Source organism: Hemicordylus capensis, chromosome 2, assembly GCF_027244095.1.
Source record: "Hemicordylus capensis ecotype Gifberg chromosome 2, rHemCap1.1.pri, whole genome shotgun sequence".
Lineage (NCBI taxonomy): Eukaryota > Metazoa > Chordata > Lepidosauria > Squamata > Cordylidae > Hemicordylus > Hemicordylus capensis.
The window spans coordinates 149999416-150019299 of NC_069658.1; the positions used below are offsets into that span (position 1 = coordinate 149999416).

Below are 19884 nucleotides of genomic sequence, written 5' to 3' on the forward strand. Positions count from 1 at the left end.
CTGCTCATGAGTAGTCAGCCACTTGCACTTACACAAGGAGATGTGGATACTGACAACACTTAATAAATCTGTTAATTGGCAATGTGCAATTATCAAATTGATGAGAGTTCCAGCTGTAGACCAGACTGTATCAGACACTGGAACAAGCATTAAAAACAATTTTTAAAACCCCCAAAGTCTACAGGCTAAATTACATGCGATGTTTAAAGCATTAGCTTGATTGACTGTGTTTTTCTTTAGCCAAGAGCAGGAGAATCAAGGGGCCCTGCAGATTGGGACCATGGTAGGGGATGGGTTTTTTAAAACCTTCTTCTTCTGCTGTGCTCCCAGTCTATGGTGGGTGGGAGGCTGATCCAGCTATTTACTGCTGAAAAAGCTCCTATTGGCACCAGCGGAGTTTTTTTTCTGAAGTAAATAGCATTCAGTTTAGTACAGGCACTACTACAGAATATCACCAAAAGTATTCCCAACTCACTGGGGGGATCCTTTGGGCCTACATGGGGACAGGGGACAGAATAAAACAAGGTTGGTGCTGCTTGTGTGGCTGGACTGCTGAGGATGCCCTCAGCCAATCAATAGTGCTGGATGAGCGGTGAGGCATGGGAATGGACAAAGGAGAACTAGGCCATAAACTGGAGGCCCAACCCAGAAGTTGGGCAGTGCACTTGTCTCCTCTCTGAATGCTTGCTGTGCTTGTAATGTCATCTGCTCTGGACAGCATCAGTGCAGCTGCCAGTTAATTGGTTTAGGAAGGAATGTTGCCCATATTACAGGACTGACTCACAGTTTCAGGGTTTTTCATTTTCATCACAGCAACTATCTCAACTTATTGCACTTGCTGCTAATTTCTACTGACTTCTATTATGTAGATGCTGAGTAAGGCAAGGATCATGGCAAAGAACTAGCAGGCAGGGGTGGTCCTTCCATGAGCCAAAGTGGTTGCCTTAAGCAGTGGATTGCAGTCTCCTTTAATTCCTCTGACTTCCCTCAAGCAGGTTTGACCTTCAAACTGAATGGAACCAGGGGCCGATTTGACTCGAACTGGCTCACAGCCCAACAGTCTGGTGTGAATTCGAACTGAACTGCCTGAATTGGTTCCATGCACACCCCTACGTTCTCCTCCCCTGCCAGAGGATGTGTGTGTCCTCCTTCATCTCCTCCTCCATTGTTTGTCACTGCCCTGATTCTAAGAAGGGGAAGGAAGAGAAAATGAAGAAATGCCATTCGCTGTACTGTGCTCTGATGCCCTTTCCTTGTTTCATCTTTCAGTTCTTCCCCACTTTCATAATTGGCACAGCAGCAAGCCATGGGAGAGATGGAAGAGGATCTGTACTTCATGCAGGGCCTACTGCTGCCACAAATAAGGAGGCAGCAGAGGTGTGTGTAAGCACACAAAATCAAGCAGGAGCCATCACGACTGCCACCGCTTGGAAAAAGATAAGGTGTATACACAGGGAGGTGGCATTTAGAGCTCTGCCTCAGAAAGCAAAGAGGTCTTGGCCTACCACTGCTACCCCACAACTGGGAACATGGCCTGTGGCTTCTTTTGGTAGCCTCCCCACTTCATTGGGCGGGGGACTATAGGGCCTTGGAGTTGGGGTCCATGGGCCAGCCCACCTATGGGAATTAGTTTTCTAGCTTTCTCCTAGAGGCTTTTGCGGCTGACTGGCCCATGCCAGAGGCCTTCTTCTACCACCTGCCTCCCCTTATTGATTTGCAGCAGCCAACTGGGGGAATAACACTGTCAGCAGGTTGGCCGTCAGCTTGTCTGGTCTCACATATGCCAATTTGTATTTGCCTCTGGAAGCTGTAATAAGCAATAAATCTGTGGCCTTCTGTAACCCAAACCATTGCCCTTTCTCTCCCCACTCTTGCTTCAGTCCGTCCTGCGAGCACCAGTGGAAATGACACTTTTGCAGCCTCCTGTTTATGGCAATGCTCCCAAACCATCCCTGCAGCTTGTGCTGGGACTCCGTACCTGGCCCTACCAGCTCACTTTCATCACTGCTCCTGCTCGGTCTTCTGCTCCACATACTTCCTGCAGAGATGTCAAGGGAGTGGTCTCTCTCACCCACGTGTAGGTGCATTTCCTAAGTACCAAACCAATAAGTCATCACACGTGCATGGTTCTGCTCAACATGTGACTGCATTTGTGCACTGAGTGCACATCTTTCAAAGTACTGATGTGCTCTGCTCAGATGTCAGGGTGTGGACACATGAATGAATGAACAACTTGTGTGGGGGAGGGAAGGTTGCATCAGGCCTGCCTTCCCTTTACGTTTTAGTTTATGTACATTCCATCCCTCAAGGGAAACAATTGGTGGTTAATTAGGCAACTGGCAGAATGACACTTGCCATGGCAAACGTCCAGCAGAACTCATGAAACCTACTTCAGCAGCAGAGTATTCTTGGAAGGACTGCAGCATCTTTTCTCTCCACCCCCCCCACCCCCACAACACGCCACACTCTGCAAGGGAAGCCAACAATCCGCATCCTCCATTCCGGCTCTTTCGTCTGCTCCTAAGGAATCCTGCTTTGTTTTATGGGAAGACAAGAGTGGGGGAATTGCAGCTCAGAAGAGTTTAGCAGATATATTTGGAGACTTTTTCTGCTTAAGCAAGCTGACTGCCAAACCTGAATTGCCAGCAGGGAGAGCGAATAAGCTAACAGCTAAGCAGCTGCTGTGAGTTTCAGCCTGCCTGTGGTGCAGGTTTTTCAAGTCACACACACCTGCCTGACACACTCTTTCATTCACACACACACACGTGCGGTTTGAGGTACCCGCCTGCACAGGTACTTAAACATTCACCTAGGACCAGAGCTGTTTAAAGAAGATCTGATTGCTTCCCAGGTAAGTGCGAGATTGAACAGAATGCACTGATGTGACTTAGCTGTCCTGTGGAGTTAATGATTTCTCAAGGATGACAGAGGCAGGGGCCAGAAATATGCAGTGAAATCTGGGCAACTTAAAAAACTGAATTCAGGAGAGTTGAATAATATTGCATGTTTGGAAATAGGGAGCATTTCCTCTTACCTTCTGCTGCTTTTGTTGCTATTTTCAAAAGTACTGTCAAGTGGATGTCAAGCAAATATTCCATCTCTGAAGTACTTGCAATCTAAATATTGACAGTGGGAGAGACAACCTAGGAAAGGAAGAGCCAATGGTAACAAAAGCAGCAGGGAACAGTAAGGGATACCTTTGTGGGCATTTTTGTAAATGTACCAATATGGGTGTGCCACACTAATAATGACTGAATATTTCTAGAGTGCCTTTGGTGACTGAGATGTCATGATGGCTGAGTTGTCAATATCTGATTGGTGATAGTGTTGGAGATTTCATAGTTGATGCCTGCAACAACAATCAAGCCTAAATAACTCACTCACAGATTTTGATGGGGCGAGGGGGGAGGAAAACTTTCAGATTGTGGGGAAAATAAATTGCCATTTAAAATCTGGATTTCAATTTTGATTATTTCACATCTAAAATCTGAGCAGCAAAACAGGAAAATTCACTGAACTTCAAATAATTGCAAATATTTGTTTCAATTCCTTAGTACTGTTTTGGGGTATCCCCTTTCCCTTGGAAGTACAAGGGCAACCTTTTACAGGGTCAGTATTAAGGAGAGAGTATTGAAGATTTACAGTATAGTACCTTTTGTAACAAACTGTTCACTTACAGTGCACACACTGAGCAGATGAAAAACATCACTAATTCCCCTAAAGGCAATAGCATCCCCTTGCAGACCTCCAAGGCAACTTCTTGCTGACCAGCTAAAAAATCCAATATTGCTTTTCCGACTGTCTGATTCAAACAGCTAACCTGTTTCCTTCTGCCACCACCTAAGCATGTGTGGTATGGCACTAAACAGATGTGGTATGGCAGCAAATAGTCACCAGCTGCCAACGGCCATGGATAGCAAACTGGACACAAAGTTGGGAGATCATTTTCCATAAGAACATAAGAACAGCCCAGCTGGATCAGGCCCAAGGAAGCCCATCAAGTCCAGCATCCTGTTTCACACAGTGGCCCACCAGATGCCGCTAGAAGCCACAGGCAGGAGTTGAGGAATTGAGCCCACTTGCCACAACACCTTCTGATTGGTCAAAAAATTGTTTATTGCTTTTAAAAGGTTGCCACCTTTGTCTCATTTTGCTGGTGTCCCTGTATTGTGTGGGTGCATTCAGTAAAAACCAGAGGGAATTCTTGTGGGAATATGCTGCTATGTGGTGTTGGATAAGCCCTTGTACACAAGTCAAGCAGTGGAGGGAGAAGTGTAAAAATCCTGTGTGTTCCTAAAGATCCCCTATGTTCCTTTCCGTGAGGATTGTGCTTGCCAACAGTTTGTTCTGTGCGGGATAGAAGGAGGAGGAGGAAATAAACAGAGGCTAAGAATAGCAACTTGAGCAATGGACTGCAGCATGAGCTTCACTGAATTCACTGAAAGCTTGTGCTGAACCCAGGAGGGCGATGGGCTCCACAAACATGTGCCCTGGCAGGAGTCGGCTTTCCTAATCACAATGGAGAGGAAAAGAAAAGGGAGCATAACCGATAGCTTTGGTGAAATATGAACTGTGTTGTTGTTGTTTCCACAAGGCAACCACCAAACAAATACCTGCCATTCAAATGAGCCATCTGATAAGCAGGGTTTGTTTGATGCTCTTGAAACGGCTTCCTAGGCAGCCTGCACATGAAGGCAGTCACAATCGGGAGCCTCAAGAGACAGGTCACTGAGGCAGGTGGTGACCTTTGTATGGATATCCAGGCAGATCTGGCTTAGGAGATCGGATGCCCTGTCTCAGAATGGCCCATTTTCTGAGGTAAAAATGCAACAGGAGCCATTTCGGATGAGATTATACTGCAAAAAAAAGGAATGCGTTTTTAAATCTGATGTTATCCCGACTTTTTGTTAGCTTAAGAGCAGTGTTATCGATGCAGATCAAAGAACTGTCCTCCTTTAAGGAAGGGATTTGTGCCTTTGACATGCATACCTAGAAAGTTGGCTTGTTTGTTTGTAGTAGTCACTCAGGCCAAACTAGGTGTTACAAGGGGAAAGATAAGGACGCCCATCACTGTTTTTCTGTCATAACGCTATTGTGGAGGTCCAGGGGGTGTTTGCGGGGTTGAATAGATGGGTGGGAGGGGGCTGCTTAAACCTCTCTCACCCAGCAAATTCTCCTTTGCCGATGTCTCCATCTTTAAAGTTATTCCCCCCACCTCAAACAGGCTCTGAAACTGGGAGTCAGCCTAGCTGGGGTGGGTGGGGCTAAGAGAAAAACAGCCTTGAGGGAGGGGCATTTAGAGGTGAAAATTGGAAGGGGGGGTTCTCTTCTGTCTCACTTGTCTGTTCTCTCTTATGTGACCGTCAGTGCCTCTACTTGCTATTATCTTGGCAGAGCCCTGGATTTAGGACAACACACTTACTAGGATAATCTACAGTGGCTCTTGAGAACCAGTAAGGTGGTCAGAGACAGGGTTGCTCCAGACTAATAATCATATATGTTCAGAAAGACAGTTCTGTGTTGGCGTCTAGCGGTGTGTGTTCAGTTCAGAAGAAATGAAAAACCCAACAAAACTGGGTCCATTTGGTTCTATTTTAATGGTTATAAGAACACTTTCAAAGAGCTCTAAATGAGTCACAATTAATCAGGAATGGATTAGTGTTTGTAACCCATTTGTGACACAAATGTTGTTCACTGGGCAGGACCTCCTCAACATGTGTTCCCCCTCACATAGGAAGCTGCCTTCTACTGAATCAGACCATTGGTCCATCTAGCTCAGGGTTGTCTACACAGACTGGCAGCGGCTTCTCCAAGGCTGTAGGCAGGAGTCTCTCTTTGCCCTATCTGGGAGGTGCCACGGAGGGAACTTGGAACCTAGATGCTCTTCCCAGAGAGGCCCCCATCCCCTGAGGGGAATCTCTTCCAGTGCTCACACATCAAGTCTCCCATTCAAAAGCAACCAGGGCAGACCCTGCTTAGCAAAGGGGACAAGTCATGCTTGCTACCACAAGACCAGCTCTGCTCCCACTAGGAGTTTTCCTGTGACAGTGTGAAGTCTTACTCAGAAGTCAGTCCCACTGAGCACAATGAGTTTACTCCCTAGTAAATGTACCTAGGATTGCAGCTGAAGCCTGTGATATTGATGTTCCTTCTAACGCCAGCCTTTCCTTGCTAAGCACAGTTCTTCCGTTCTGCTTTGCTGGAAGATGACTTGGTGGCACTTGACACCGTCATGGTCCTCCTTGCAGGAAACATGCAGCGAATTAATATGCAGAGCCAAACTTCTCCTACTCCTGCTTTATGCAGGGGTCCTTAGAACCAGGGCGACAACTCCCTCCTCAGGACAGAAGGGTTGCCAAAGGAGAGCTGAGGGAGGGAGCACAATGCCAGCAGCAGCGGAGAAGAGTGAGCAGCAAAGCCGTGTCCCCGGGAGAAAGGGTTGAGGAGGATTAAGTTTCCATTCAGCACTCGGGCAGAAAACAAAAAAGACAAACTCCTGGTGAACCCCTGGTGAATGAGCCCTGTGTACTCGGCTCCAACCTCAGGGGTGCCAGGGCAACTGGTTACCATTAGCAGCAGGTAGCTAATGGTCAGTGGCTGCTTGAATGCAGCAGGGAGCAAAGTTATATAAATCTGCATTCATTACAGAGAGAGTCTGGAACAGAAAGGGAGGGGACCATGGAAGAACAACAATTGTCCGCTGTATTTTCTTGTCTTCTGCAGAATTGTGACTGGCATTTGTTTTGTTATGCAAACCCTCTGGAGTTTCATGTTTTGGAACACAAGTGCCAGAGAGCTCGTGTAGCCTGGTGGCTCTGTGTAAAGTTGAGCCGAAAGTCCCTGTTTCAAATATCACCCCAGCCACAAACACATGAGGTGGCCTCCAGCAAGCCACATTCTTTTATCCTCTCCTGTGAGCATAACAACATTGACCTTACAAGGTAGCTGTAAAGGTGGCTGAGAATCAGACAAGACATAACCTTGGCCAACTCCAACCCCACATTTGTGGAGTTAATGGGAAATGCAGGAACTTGAGGAACACTTGCAGGGGAAGGGGGCGTGATGCTTAAGTCCCACTTGTGCCTGTTAATTTTCCCCTGACAATGCCTCCTCCCTAAAATCACACACACACACAGCTGGGTTCTCTTCTGGTTTTTAGGGCCTGGGCTGGGGGCTTAAGAAACTAACCAAACAATAGGAGAGGGCGTTTACAGTGGATAATTTGTAGGCAAAAGAAGGTTTAATCAGCTCCCTCCTGCCCCCTCCCCCCACTTCCTGTAGTTTGCACCATTTCATCCTCTTTAGCACTTTAAGGGGGAAACCTGCTTGCAGCATTGTGTTTCTCCTGTAATGTCTAGCTTGTCATTGAGATAACTACTACAGGAAGTGTGTTGGACCTACTAAAGCAGCAGAACCCTACACATGCTTCCTCAGAAGGAAATCCCTTTGTGTTCAGTGGGTCTCACTACCAGCTCTGTGGGCATAGGATTGTAGGGTGGATGTCTTATATCCCACTGCTACACACGCCTCTGAAAACCTGTCTGCCTTTTCAAACTGCTTTGAAAGGTGAGAGAGGGAGAAAGGTAATGGGCTGGCTTTGGGAAGCCTGTGATTGTTCATTTAGGGGAGACACACACAGACACACACTCCATGCCAAGCTACTTCCCCCTTAGGAATGGCATTTGAGAAACAATGCTGTGCCTTTCACAGCGGCCGCAGTCAGTCCCCATACTCTACTCAAGCATTCGGCATGCTCTAGGCACCTAGGCATATCGTCTTCAGGCCCGGAAGCAGAGGGATGAAAACGCAATGTGGGCACAGCGAGGGAAGCAACCACCACCATTCAGCCAACCACTTACAGCCCCACTTCACGGCCCCCTTTCCATGCCCATTCTGATGCCTGGGTAGACATTTTGCTCGTTATGGTTTGCTGCAGAGACTCTCCGGGCTCCTCTCTCTCATTCCTTCCTATGCTGCAGTGTGCCACAAAGATGCTCTGCCCCTTGTCTCTCTCTGGAGCCATGCTCCATTTGCCTGGCGTGGGTTGCCATTCAAAAGGCTGCATTCTGTTTGAACGCGGAATTGTTGATCCAACTACATAGGGACTGTGGCTCTTTGATAGTCAGCACCTTTTAAGGTCATGGATGATGCCCAATATTTATTTATTTATTACATTTATTACATTATATCCCGCTCTTCCTCCAAGGAGCCCAGAGCGGTGTACTACATACTTGAGTTTCTCCTCACAACAACCCTGTGAAGTAGGTTAGGCTGAGAGATAAGTGACTGGCCCAGAGTCACCCAGCTAGTTTCATGGCTGAATGGGGATTTGAACTCGGGTCTCCCCGGTCCTAGTCCAGCACTTTAACCACTACACCACGCTGGCTCTCAATATGTTGCCCATTCTACAGGTTCCCCATGCAGTGACCAGTATTGATTCTTGCATGCCCTATATATAGAAGATATAATGGTGTGATGTCACCATTTGACATGAGCTTGTGCTGCCAACCAACCAGATGTGATGAAAGCAGATCCATTTGCAGAATCCATCTGCCTCTGTTTCCCTTTAAAGTTTTGCACAGCATGAGCAAAAACCTCTTATGCCTATACCTCCCCTCCCGGCAAACCTGCCTTTTAAAAAGCCATTTCCCCCAGTGGGACACAATACCTGCAGTGAAAAAATGGCAACAAACAGAACATCGCATTATCCAGGTAGAAAAGTGTGGGTGGGAGGGGAGCTTCAGCATGCCCCCCAACACACACCATAGGTCCATGCTGAACATTAAATTTATCTCCACAGACACACTGTGATGAAACAGCCCAGGAAAGCCTAGAGTAACCTCCATTGCATCACCCGTCCCATATACACTCCAAAAGGAATTGGCAGGACCTTGAGTTGGGCCCTGCTGTATCTCATCTAGTCCCCCGACCTCCAAATAGCAAAACTAGAAGTGAGTTATGAAGGTCACCTCAAGGAAGCACCATCAAAACTGTTCCTGCCACATCCTGTCCACTGTGTGCTTCCTTTGTGACATATTTTGGAAAGAAACACACTTTTAAAGGGTACAACCAGTGTCCGTGATGTTATTTTTGTCTCACTTCCTCTGCAGAGGCTTAAATATTGCTATAGAACATCGTGCCTGGTGGTTTAGAAGTATTTGGAAACAGGAGATGACATTGATTTCTTCTTCATGCCACTCTGTTCTTCTGAGTTAACCTTGAGAAAGTTTATTTGCTTCTCTGTATCTCGGTTTTGCTGTTTCTGAAATGCTGATACAGTCATATTTACTAGTATCACAGTAATGCTTACCTGCATTAAAAAAATACCTTGAGGGATTGTGAGAGAAAAGCATGTCAGACAATTAGAGAAAACTTTGAAGGAGGGAGGGAGAAATTGAAGAGAAGAGAAATATACAATTACTATTAATTCATCTAAGAAGTATACTCTATTACCAGAACATGCTGATTGATATGATTAGACTGATATGACTAAATTCCCACTTAAACTGATGATGGGGGCAGGATGAGCCATTATGCTAAGCACATTATATTTATTTATATATCGTATTTCTATATGGCTTGACATGTGCACCACTAGGCAGTATACATAAGTTAAAATGCAACAAATATAAAAACAGGATAAAATGATTAAAACAATTATGATATAAAACCAATTAAAATTAATTAAAAGCCTGAGAAAACAGGTGCTGTTTTTTAAAAACAGCCAGAGACGGAAAAAACTCATTTAAACAGGGAGTGAATTCCAGAGCCCTGGGGCAGCCACAGAGAAGGCCCAGTCCTAAGCAACCACCAAATGAGCTGGTGGTAGCCGTAACCAGACCTCCCCAGATGATCTTAATAAGTGGGAGGGTTCATGACAAAGGAAGTGCTCTCTTAAATACCCTGGACCCAAGCCATCTCTGTCTACCTGTCACCTGCTTCTAACCTGATTACTCTCTGTTGTGCTATCTAGCCCTGTTTATAGGCAACAGTAGAACATTTTTAAAGCTTGGCTGCCTCCATTTTAAGTCCAAAAAGAATTAGCTTCTTTCAAGCCAGGAATGATGACTTGTTTTCTAAAAGCAAAGGACATTTGCTTTGTTGAAGCCTGGGTGTCAGACACTGGGTACCAGAGACTTTATGGAATCAGCAAGGCAGGGCTAGATAGCACAACAGAGAGCAATCAGGTTAGAAGCCAGTGACAGGTAGACAGAGAAAGCAGAATACTCAGGTGAGCCAGGAGCCAAACAGCACCAACGAGGAACCAAACACCTCCCTGAAGTGACCTGAACAGCAATAACAGGCAGCAGAAATGGGAGGTTACAGAGCAGGAAGTAGAAGGTACTTGGTTCCTTCTCATCACCTGGCTCCCTGGCTAGAGGGAGTTCTTTCCAGACCTTTTTTCCTATTACTGTAATGTAAAGAGCCAACCCTAACTACCTCCACCCCCAGTCATCTATACTGGTAGCACAATGAGTAAGGAATCAATGCTGGACTATGGGAGTTCCAAGTTTGAGTCCTCTGGCACCGCAAGGCAACTGTTAGCAGCACTGGGAACTCTGTGCACGGCCCCAGATCTTTGCAGTTGTGCCAGCTATCTTGCTCTCCTGTTGTCTCTTCCCTTGTGTGCTTTGTCTCTGGACAAGTTCAGTGGTGGAGAGGGGAGACAGCAGGAGGGAGACAGCGGGCGGAAGCTGGCACTACCTAGCTTTTCCTTTTTGCCACTGCTCTGCTAAACCAGCACCAGCTCTCTCCCCCACTGTCTCTCCCCTCCAGCACCACCAAAGTAGACAAAATCTGATGTCCAGTGCTGTGTGCATGCTAATTGGAGCCTCGTGGTGACATGCAAACAGCAGCAGCGAGGCCAATGGCAAGAGGAAAGAGGGCAGTGTCTAGCCCAGTGAGGTGGTGGGGCCAGCCACCTGAGGCCATCACCCCACCCTGCCTCATGAGAGAGCTGCCCCGACTGCATGAATCGGAGTTGGAGGGGGCCCTTGTAAATCCCCTGCTTAATGAAGGAACTCCAGAGCAATAGCATCCCTAACAGATGGCTGTCCAGTCTCAGCTTGAAGATCTCCAGTGAGGGAGAGTCAACTACTAGCCTAAGTAATTGGACCTACTACTGCGCTGTTCTTACTTGTAAGAGGTTTCTTGTAAAATTCACACAAAATCTACCTTCCTGTAACTTAAGCCTACTAGATCTGCCTTTTAAGACAACAGAGTCTTTGCTCCTTTCTTCTATGATGTGATACCCTCCAGGTGTTTGAAGAGTACTGTCTTTTCCCTTCTCAGGCTTCTCTTCTTCAGAATAAAGAAACTCCATTCCTTCCCATTTCCATCACAGGGCTTGTTTTCCAGACCCCTGCCCCTCCTCCTGAACCCATTTCCATTTGTCTAATTCTTTCTTAAAGTGCAACTCTCAGAACTGGTCACAGTCCTCTGGATGGAATCTCACTAGTGCGACATAAAGTGGAAGAAAATTACTTCTCATGACTTGGAAAAGAGCTGCCTTAATAGAAGATAGTTTCCAAGTCATGAGAAATAATTTAAATTAAAAAACCTAATTGAAGTACAAAATTTGGTTAGTAACTGGTTTCAGTAACATCAGTTAAATGAAATCTATAAGAAGGATCTTAAAGTTGGATTTGAGGATCAAATGTCGAGATTTGAGAAGGAGCTGTGTGAAAATGATGAAAAATTAGTTTCTAAGATGTATAAGCTGCTGCTTTTGGAGGAGACAAGAGATGAAGTGGTTATAATGACTATGATAAAATGGGCTCAAGATGTGGGTCATAATATAGATATGGCAGCTTGGGAAAAATTATGGAAAATGGATTTAAAGTTCACTGCATGTTATACTTTAAAAGAAAATTATTATAAGATGATGTACAGGTGGTATTTGACACCCAAAAAATTAGTATTAAAGTATAAAAATGTTCCAAACAAATGTTGGAAATGTGGACATTGTGAAGGAACTTTTCTTCATATGTGGTGGTCTTGCGGGAAGGCAAAGGCCTTTTGGGACACAATATATAATGAGTTGAAGAAAAAAATTTAAATGACATTTCCTAAGAGGCCAGAATCTTTCCTGCTGGGAATAACGCAAGGAGAGTTTTCCAGAAGAAACTTAACATTTTTTATGTATGCAGCCACGGCGGCCAGAATAGTATATGCGCAGAAATGGAAGGACAATGAAATGCCCTCAAAAGAAGATTGGTTGATAAAAATTTTGGAATATGCTGAGATGGCAAAACTTACAGTATTGATAAGGGATGAAAACTTGGAATGTTTTAAAGAAGATTGGAAACCATTCTTACTATACTTAAAGAACTATTTTTCTAATATCGACTTTTCAGCAGGGTTTGAAATTTAGTAATAATAGCAGGTTGGGTAGAGTAAAATCATAAGAACAGCCCTGCTGGATCAGGCCCATGGCCCATCTAATCCAGCATCCTGTTTCACACAGTGGCCCACCAGATGCCGCTGGTAGCCACAGACAGGAGTTGAGGACGTGCCCTCTCTCCTGCCATTACTCCCCTGCAATCGAGTTTGCAATGTGTAGGATATATGTTTTGAATTACTATAGCAATGGTTGACTTGTATAGTTAATGAATCGCACAGATTGGTGAGCGGGAAGTCAATATTTACTTAATTAGCTGTAATGGGATTGTTAAGATATTGTAAAAACCAATACAATTTTTAAAAGCAAAAAAGCCAGCTCTTTTGCAGCTGCATCACATTGTTGACCAAGGTTCAGCGCGTGATCAGCTGCAATCCTGAGATCCTTTTCAGGACTACATGTTTTCTTGACAGCTTAACAGTTATACAGATGGTCACCCGAGGACACAGGTACCAGATACAAACTAGAGACTGAGAGAGTCCTATCTGCTTTTGTGTGAGCCACATTTAATTTGCAGAAACCTGGTCACAAATAAATGCTTTTTGACCTGCAGCCCAAATGCTTGTCCAAATGCCCCACGCAGTATTAGTGACTTCTTGAGACTAATATTGAGAGGACATTGCTGACTGTATCTATAGCCTCACAGGGAGGAAATTTGTAATAGTGAACATAACAGATGAAGAAGGTGGAAATGTATGGTGTAGTAGACCACAATCATTGTGGTTTTCATGTCATTGCCATGTGTTGATTGGTGCCTTCCATGCATGACTAATATGGGGGCATTGTTGGTGTCCAACATAGGGATTGCTGGGGTGGCAGAGGAGTTACCAGAGAAGCAGTCAGAGTGTTTGTCGGTGCTTCTGCTCTGCTTCTAAGCTATTCCTGAGCTTTCTACTGTGTTCTTGGAACACCGATAATTGCTTATCTGTGTGTTTCTGGCATCCAAACTGAATCAAGCATTGAAAGCAGCATGTTTCACAAACAGTAGATTCCACGAAGGGCCCATTTGTGCTGACAGATTTTGCATAGCTATTGCACAGATATGTTTATAATTACATCCTCAATATTTGGTTGCTCATTTTACTAGCAAATTTCATCCCAGCTGCTGTAGAAGCTGCCCTGTTTTTATTATTATTATATTATATTATATTATATTATATTATATTATTTATAATGTTTATTATATTATTTATAAGGCAGTACTTAGGAGTTGAATGGCAAAATTGGGGGGGGGAATTGTCAAGTTTAAATTATCTGCAAATATTTGCAGATAAACTTTATAAATGTCAAGTTTAAAATATCTGCAACCCAAGGAGGGGTTAGGGGACTGGCTCTGCACAAGATCTAACTCTGGCGTATGTTTGTCTGTCTTTCTAGTTTGCAGTGATTGTCTGGCCGGTGCAAAGAGAAAATGTCCGCAGAAACGGCCATCAGCCCCACAGAGGAACAGCTGGAGATCTTGGAATACAACTTTAGCAAAGTGAACAGGCACCCTGACCCAACCACCCTTTGCCTCATTGCTGCGGAGGCAGGACTGTCTGAGGAAGAGACCCTGGTGAGTGATGGAGCCCCAGGGCAGTTTCACACAACCGCTGGCAAGACTGTAAGTGGGGAAGAGCTGATGACCTGTTGGGAGCCGAGTGTACTCACTCCCAGGAGAGGTCGTGTCCAAATCTGCCCAAGGTCTGGTTCTTGTACTCTTTGCCCAACAATTTCCCAACATTCTCCGCCTAGCATCCAAATCTTGGTTATGGAAGTCGGGCAGAAGTCAGGAAAATGTTGGGTGGAGAGCGAGGGAGCTAGACTTGAGTAGATTTGGATGTCATGCCCATTGGGAGCGTGTGTCCTTGGTTCCCCACATATCCCCGGCATTTTCCCCACATAAAAAGAACATAGGAAGCTGCCATATACTGAGTCAGACCATAGGTCCATCTAGCTCAGTATCGTCTCTACACAGACTGGCAGCAGCTTCTCCAAGGTTGCAGCCAGGAATCTCTCTCAGCCCTACCTTGGAGAAGCCAGGGAGTGAACTTGAAACCTTCTGTTCTTCCCAGAGCGGCTTCATCCCCTGAGGGGAATATCTTAAGAGTGCTCATACTTCTAGTCTCCCTTTCATATGCAACCAGGGAAAACCCTGCTTAGCTAAGGGGACAAGTCATGCTTGCTACCAAAGACCAGCTCTTGCTGGACTTGTGGACTTGCCAACAGTCATATGAAGCTGCTCACACAACCTGAAGTTCAGCTCCAGTCCAAATCCCATTCCAACAAGCCCAAGGACTTCCTCCTCAGAGTCTCAGTACTTGCAAAACTTCTTCCTGACCTCAGGCTCACTCTCTTCTCCATAAAAAAGTACATCTGTCTTTCAGTCCTATGGGCAGGCTCACACATGCGTGTTCTCCACTTTGACTGCAGTAGCTGCATGGTGACAAGCACCTGGAGCAACAGACCATGTGGAAGTGGGGAGAGGGAAGGTCCAGCGTTCCTTAGCCACATGTGCCCCTCTTCACATTAAAATTAGATCTGCCCACCCTCTACCTCATACGTGAACAGGACAGACACATGACTAAATAAGACGGCGGCCCTATCACGTCCATGTCAGCCCTCCAACACAATGGTTTGTAGTGGAGACATTTCACACATGCAGCTCTGAATCATCAAGTATGGGGCAATAATCAAGTGACGTACGGTAGAGTCAGTCTGACAGGGACTGGCATCTCTGCCATGAATGTCCCATCCCGAACAAAACCTTCCCACCATGAAGTCAGTTTCCCTGCCTCCACGGGCAGCTGCTATTAACAAAATATCTGAAAAGGAGGCAAAATCCACTATATCATGTGGAGTTTTCTGCTAAGCAAGATGGCAAGGAGGTGGGTGGGGAAACTAAGCTCAAGGATGTCTATCCTTGTGGTGAGTATAATCCCTCGATGAGCTCATATCAGCCCCATAACTATGCTTCCTGTCAGCTGCATCAGTTAGCAAAACTAAAAACAAGAGTGGGCCTTTAAACACTGTGAGTGAAACACAAACTTTGCTTCCCCCCCCACCCCAATGTTGGTAATATATTACATTACATTACATTACATTATATTATATTATTATTACTGGGTATATTTATACCACAACCCTCCAGTACATTACTGCTCGGGGCAGCTCACAACATCAGCAAAACACATACAATGTACAATACAGAAGCATTTGAAATACACACACTTCAAATTTTGCTGCATATCCTTCCAGTTCAGTATCTCTAAAATGTGTTCTGGCATTGCTCTCTTCCGGAGTCCTCTTCCCTCCCCCACCCCATTCTGAATAAGTCACTGTCTCCTGCCTAGTCTAGTGATTATTTCCCAACAAAAAACAGTCTGCTGCCTGAATGTGCCTTAAGTTCATAACTCTTTAGCAATGCCCCTTCCTGCCTTTGGCAGGCCTACTCTACAATGCAGCAGAATGGAGTGAGAAATAGATGGTTGAGTCCCGAGGAGGTAAAATAGACTCCAAGAAGCTGCGGGTGGGAAATAACCTTGTTGAATGCTCCCTTGCATTAAAAGAAACCCTCCGTGCAGGTAGAACACAAGCACAGCAGGGACTGGGCGGGGCCAGAATCTCTCTCTCTGGTGTGCTAGTTTTGGGGTTTTCTGGTTTGGTTTGGTTTTTAACATGCATGAAGTTATCTATCTGAGCTCATTAATTATCTGATGTTCTTCTTTTAAGCCTTGTGTCTGCTCTGAGCCAGACAGGCAGATCCAGCTTCCAATTCCCACTCAGCTAAAAAGGACTCATCAGTCACTACTCATAATTAGGGATGTGCATGGAACTGGTTTGGAGGCCCTTTATGGGCCTCCGAACCGGTTCGATCAGTGGGCGGTTCTGCCGGTTCGGTGGTGGTGGGGTGCATCTTTAAGGGCGGGGAGGGTGCCCTTACCCTTCCCGCTGCATTTCCCCCCACTGGCGCACTGTTTTGTTAAAGCCCCTCAGGGCAGCAGCTTACCTCCCTGCCGCCCCGTTGCTGCGTCTCCCGGAAGTAACCGAAAATAACAGACGTGCCTGTGTGCAACAGGCACAGGCATGCACACATCACGTGTGTGCCCGCAACGTGCACGTGCTCGTGCTCATTCTGATCTGCATTAAGGCTTCCTGTCGCTCCTATTTAATGGCAGGAAAAAAGTCCAGAAGTGCCCAGCACACACTTCTCAGATTCCATACCTCCCTCATCCTACCACTACTACTCAAGTTTCCAAGATGCTCAACCCACTTCTACACCTCTCTGTTGCTCTCCGAAGCTAAGCCTGCCATCACACATAATGTTGCCAAGTTCGGCACAGCAGCGTGTAAAATCCACCGGGTCCTGGCAGGCAGCAGGTCTTGATCAGGCTGGACACAGCGCCCAACTTCTTTATACAGTCGCAGTATGCTCTCTGCACACTAATAAAGCTTTTGATACATGCTACACGATAGTTTTATAGTTTTACAGTTGATAATTTTTACAGCCTTTTACACTTTTATAGCTTTCACAGTTTATGGGCTTTCTCGTTTTCCAGCCATATAGTTTTTACAGTCTTGTAGACCCTGGAACTCCAAAGCGCTTTCCAGATTAGCCTCTCAAAAGCAGCGAAATGCCTCATTCAGGCCAATCTCAGTCAAAACGTAAAACCTGCAGGTTGTGCAGCATGTCTTCCACTGGGAACAACTGAAGTAGCACTGTGCAGCTGTGACTGCACTGGTTTTAAGGAGTTGCACAAGACCGCCAGGGCTGCCTTCTGCGAGTGCAGCCGCCCCAGTGAGTCCATTACACTAACAGAAGACTGTGCATCTTGTTGCTTGCAAGCAGACTATGGCAAGAGCTGACTGGCCAGAATGTGCCAGGGCGACCTTTGAGGGCTGGAGTCATCCAGGCTAAGTGCATCCTGTCGGCCAGTGCATTCAAAGTTATGTCTAATTTGGTCCCACAGAGAGATTCCTGACAAGGGAGGGAAGATGGTCACCATAATGAGAGCAGAAGTAAGATTTAGCCCTCAGGTGGTGAAATGCAGGTTGAGCAAATGTGGACAAAGCCTCTCCTCGTTCAGGCATGTAATGAAGAGGTTAGGTGATCAATGTTATCATCAGATCATATTACTACTATGGATATTGATATAAAGGTAAAGTGTGCCGTCATGTTGATTATTTATATACCGCTCTTCAACCGAAGTTCACAGAGTGGATTACATAAGGCTCACAATCTAAAAAGAAACATAAGGTAGATACCAGCAACAGCCACTGGAAGGATGCTGTGCTGGGGATGGATAGAGACAGTTGCTCTCCCCCTGCTAAGTATAAGAGAATCACCACTTTCAAAGGTGTCTCTTTGCCTAGTTAGCAGGGAATAAATTCCAATGTATTGTGCCAGCGCCATTTCTCTGAGCTGTCATATTCATCCAGTGATGTTCCTTTCTTTCCCCAGAAATGGTTCAAGAAGCGCCTTGCGGAGTGGAGGAAATCAGAAGGGCTCCCTTCAGAGTCTGGGTCTGTCAGAGACTGACTTGAACTTGCTTTCTGGAGACAACCCTGGAAAACTGTTGTGGAACATGTTACTATCAAAACTAATTTTTCTGTTATTTAACCTGCCGCCTTATTTAAACTGTACATAACCTGAGGGGGGAAATAATAATGATATAAAATCATATATACTGGTTATAGTGTATTGTCTTGTAAAACTTAGAAATGAAAAGCTACAAATACCACTGACTACAACTCCTTTGGTAGTGACACAGGATGGACGTGTTTAAGATGTGACTTAAGGATGTGTCCCTTAAGTCACCTCTTGCTCAGACCCAGACTCAACTCCTAGGGCATATATGCTAGCTTGGCAAACTTGGCACCTTTTAACTTGGTGATTCTCTTTATTTAGCAGGGGGAGAGTAACTGGCCCTATCCACCCCCAGCACAGTATCTCCAGTGACTGTTGCTGATGTCTATCATGTTTCTTTTTAGATTGTGAGCCCTTTGGGGACAGAGATCCATATCTATTTATTATTTCTCTGTGTAAACCACCCTGAGCCACTTTTGAAAGGGTGGTATAGAAATTGAATAAATAAAATAATAATGATGATAATAATAATAATAAGCCACAGAAATCACCATCAGCCAATTACAAAAAGCAACTGTACTGGGAACAGCCTATATTCTGCGACGATATCTATAACCATTGACAATAAAATTCTGGCATCCCAGGTCCTTGTGAAGGACTCGATGTCTGGATAAAACAAACCAGTCAATAACACCTGTCTGACTGTGTAAATAAATAATAATAATAAATAATAGCAACAACATTGATAATAAAATTCAGCCATCCCAGGTCCTTGGGAAGGACTTGATGTCTGGCTAAAACAAAGCAGTCAATAACACCTGTCTGACTGTGTAAACAAAATTAATAATATATGTGCAAAAAGAAATATATTACATGGTGTCAATGCTAGTCCAGCCCAAGTGTGGCAATGCACATTAGGAAAAAGCTCTCTGGACCCACCAGCATGTTATTGAATTCTGGAAGCCCTCGCCAATTCGAGTTGCTTGCAGGCAGACTACGGCAAGATCTGATTGGCCAGAAAGTACCAGAGCAACCTATGATGGCTCGACATGATGGATGGATATTATTATTTATTACACATATATCCCACTTCTCCACAATTTAGCACTCAAAGTGGTGTACAATAAACAACAGAAGAATAAAAGCACATTTAAATGAAATGAGAATACAATCAAGATAACACAGGCAACCAGGATAAAAACCTTATAGCAGCAGTCCTCCCCAATAAACCAGTCACCCTTCAAAGACCTGCCTGAAAGAAGGTTTGCAGGAGCTCAGTCAAGGTAAGGGCAAAGTAGAGGATTCCAAGGGGCAGGCATTTTACAACTTGGATGCCACTACCAAGGCCCTATCCTGGGTTCCTGCCAGCTTCATCTCAGATGGTGGCAGCACTTGGAGCAGGGATCCCTCCAAAGATCTTCGTGCTTGGAGAGGCATGTATGGGAGAAGGCAGCCCTTAAAGGTACCCTGGCCCCAAACCATTTAGGGCTGCCTGTAAGGGTAACAAAAGAAATTGGGAGCCAGTACAGATGCTGCAAAGAAGGAGTCACACGCTCTTTGTAACTGGCTCCCAATCAGGGCCAGAGGCCTTCTGACCCCACTGCAAAGTGAAGCTTGGGGCCTCCTCAAATTTATGCGGCACCACAGGCGCTGCTGAAAATAGAGGGAGGTGTGTGTGTGTGTAAAAAGTAAGGGACAGCAGGCAGCCCCCATAGCCACACTCGCCCTAACAGACTTGGCCCATAGACACACATACTGAATCAGATCATTGCTCCCTCTAGCTCAGTAGTGTCTACTCTGACTGGCAGCAATCCTCTAGTGGTTTTTCAAACAAAAGTTGTTCCCATCCTTACCCTCCCTGCAGATGCTGGGGAGTGAACCTGGGACCTTCTCCATGCAAGCATGCAGATAGATGTTC

At 45.5% G+C, this 19884-nt stretch overlaps 1 protein-coding gene across 2 annotated transcripts; it reads left to right on the forward strand.

Moving 5' to 3' along the window:
- Window positions 1-2449: 2449 nt before the first annotated feature.
- On the forward strand, window positions 2450-18071 carry HOPX (HOP homeobox). Of its 2 annotated transcripts, none has more exons than XM_053289728.1 (3): window positions 2450-2851; window positions 13778-13955; window positions 17841-18071. In XM_053289728.1, the coding sequence occupies exons 2-3, from the start codon at window positions 13812-13814 to the stop codon at window positions 17916-17918; spliced, it is 222 nt and encodes a 73-aa protein (XP_053145703.1). In that variant the 5' UTR covers window positions 2450-2851; window positions 13778-13811; the 3' UTR covers window positions 17919-18071. The 2 variants fall into 2 exon arrangements, with proteins under 2 accessions (XP_053145703.1, XP_053145704.1); XM_053289729.1 differs by lacking the exon at window positions 2450-2851 and adding an exon at window positions 4683-4818.
- Window positions 18072-19884: the final 1813 nt, after the last annotated feature.